The sequence below is a fragment of the Aplysia californica genome, unplaced genomic scaffold (genome assembly GCF_000002075.1).
Source record: "Aplysia californica isolate F4 #8 unplaced genomic scaffold, AplCal3.0 scaffold00745, whole genome shotgun sequence".
Lineage (NCBI taxonomy): Eukaryota > Metazoa > Mollusca > Gastropoda > Aplysiida > Aplysiidae > Aplysia > Aplysia californica.
Genome location: NW_004798015.1, coordinates 328,665 through 330,821, shown reverse-complemented (window position 1 = coordinate 330,821; position 2,157 = coordinate 328,665). Strand labels below are relative to the sequence as shown.

General features: G+C 40.7%; 1 protein-coding gene across 1 annotated transcript; it reads left to right on the top strand.

The window, feature by feature from the left end:
• Positions 1-283: 283 nt before the first annotated feature.
• LOC101863135 (intraflagellar transport protein 22 homolog) lies at positions 284-743 on the top strand (the record flags this gene model as incomplete). The annotated part of the gene is given in 1 exon segment (XM_013088441.1): positions 284-743. A coding segment is annotated over 1 exon segment (152 nt), but the record flags the coding sequence as incomplete, so codon positions are not given.
• Between the last annotated feature and the right edge of the window lie 1,414 nt (positions 744-2,157).

The window sequence follows — 2,157 nt, the reverse complement described above, 5'->3', positions numbered from 1 at the left end:
CTTCGCCAAAAGTGGGCATTTCCCTACCTATAAGAGAAGTTTGGTTTCATTGGTGTGTATATTTGTTTGGTTATAGAGAAAACTCTTCTTGTCTTCTAAATAAACTGAACAAGGGGCAAAAACTTTACCTTCGATTTTCTCAAAACGGCATTTTTCGGGATAGCTCCCTTGTGTTTAAAAAGGACCATATAATCTTTTGTTGCAAATGCCGTAAAACTCTTACTAAAACTAAAAGCTAAATACCACCTCCTCCCCCCTCTCCCCTCCCTCCGTCCGTCCCCAGCCAACAACTTCGGCAAGATCCCTGTGGTTCACACGAACCTGGAGGAAGACCACGACTCGGTTCGGAAAGAGTTCAACCGCTTCCTGTCCACTCTGGTGCGGGCCATGTCCAGTAACCGGGAGCAGGAGGAACTGAGCATCATGAACCAGTGAACCAAAGCCGTGAACCAAAGTGATGAACCAGTGACTCAGACGTTGTGAACCAGTGAACCGAAAGATGTGAATCAGTGAACCAAAGTTGTGAACCATGAACTGAACATTGTGAATCAGTGACACATTTATGTCACGTTGCATGAAATCAGACGCTTGTCAATTTTTGGGCATAGATCTATTTGAGTTGTGCTGACAAAATGAGTTCCTTCTTTCGGATTTTATGCGTATGGAAATTAATCATCATCATCATCCGGTGCCTTGTCGACTGGCGTGGGCGATCATGGACCTCCACTTCACTCTGTCTTGCGTTGCAGCGATGGTGTCTGTCGTTCTTGCTGTTCCCAGCCATGTTGTCAACTTGTCCAGTATCTTTTCCCTCTGTCTGCCTCTTCCTCTCTTTCCATCAAACTTGCATGTTGTTACAATATTCTCCAATGCTTTTTTCCGCATTGTGTATCCAATGAAATTTGCCTGTCGCTTTCGTATATATGGAAATTATTACATCAACTTTATAGGATGAGTTTGTACAGTTTGTAAGTATGGAAAAATAAAAGACACGGTAGACTTGAACAAGATGGCATCAACTGAAAATCTATAAATCTGACCTCGGTGTTGATTTTTCGGCGGATATCTCCCTTCTTGGATCGCGAGAAGTGACGCATTTTGTCAGCACGACTCACGTATCAAGTTATTGGATTCATCGGAAAGCTGGTTCATTTGTCTTGCTTTCGATGGAAAAAAATAGCCGTCTTTCTTGAATAGAAAATGAGATATTTGGGATTAAAGAAGGTGAGGGTCGTCTTGTTTCAGAGGTAAAATTAGCGATAAAATGGCCGCCAAAGTTTGATGGTAAATTCAGTAGCTCAAGAGTCCTTGAAAACTGAATAATTACATATTTTGTGCCTTTTAATAAACTTTTTTTTTTAAAGCAAAATTCACATGGAAATGTGTTTCTATATGGACGTTAAGGGTGTTAAGCCAAAAAACAACAATTTTGATACAAATTGCCAGACTGGCGGAAAACTGCCTTTTTCTTCAATTTCATGTACCGGCCGAAGGGCTAGAACTCAAATGGACGCTGGATCGGAAAAGTAAAAGTAAAGTAAAGTAAAGTTTTTCAATTTCATTATTTTCCCGAGCGCCTGATTTCACCACGATGCCTCACATTTGTTCACTGGTTGCGTTTGTCAGTCTGTCACTGTGTACATTTTAAACCTGTTTTTACGGTTGTGGCAAAGTTTTTTTATGGTTGCAGCGAATGTGTGACTGAATGAATAAATGCGTTATGGATGTTTTCGTTGTGTGTGTGTGGCTAGTGTGTTTGTGCGTGTAAGTGTGTGTATGTTTGTGTGTGTGTGTGTGTTTATGTGTGTGAGTGTATGTGTTTTTATGGGTGTGTGTGTGTGTGTGTATGTGAGTGTGTGTGTGTGTGCGTTTATGCATATGTGTGTGTGTGCGTGCGTTTGTGTGTGTGTGTGTGTATGCATGTGTGTGTGTGTGTGTGTGTGTGTGTGAGAGAGTGTATGTTGTTAAATGGTCTTACGAGGTTTATATTCCGTCCGTTGATTGATCAGTTGAGCTGACTAATGACTCTGCATTGTACAGTGCTTACTGCCTGCTTGGGATTAGGCACCATGGAAAGTCCCTGTTATTTTACTATTAAACGACATTACTGACATTATTGTTATTGTTATAATTATTGCTATTATAATTATTATTACT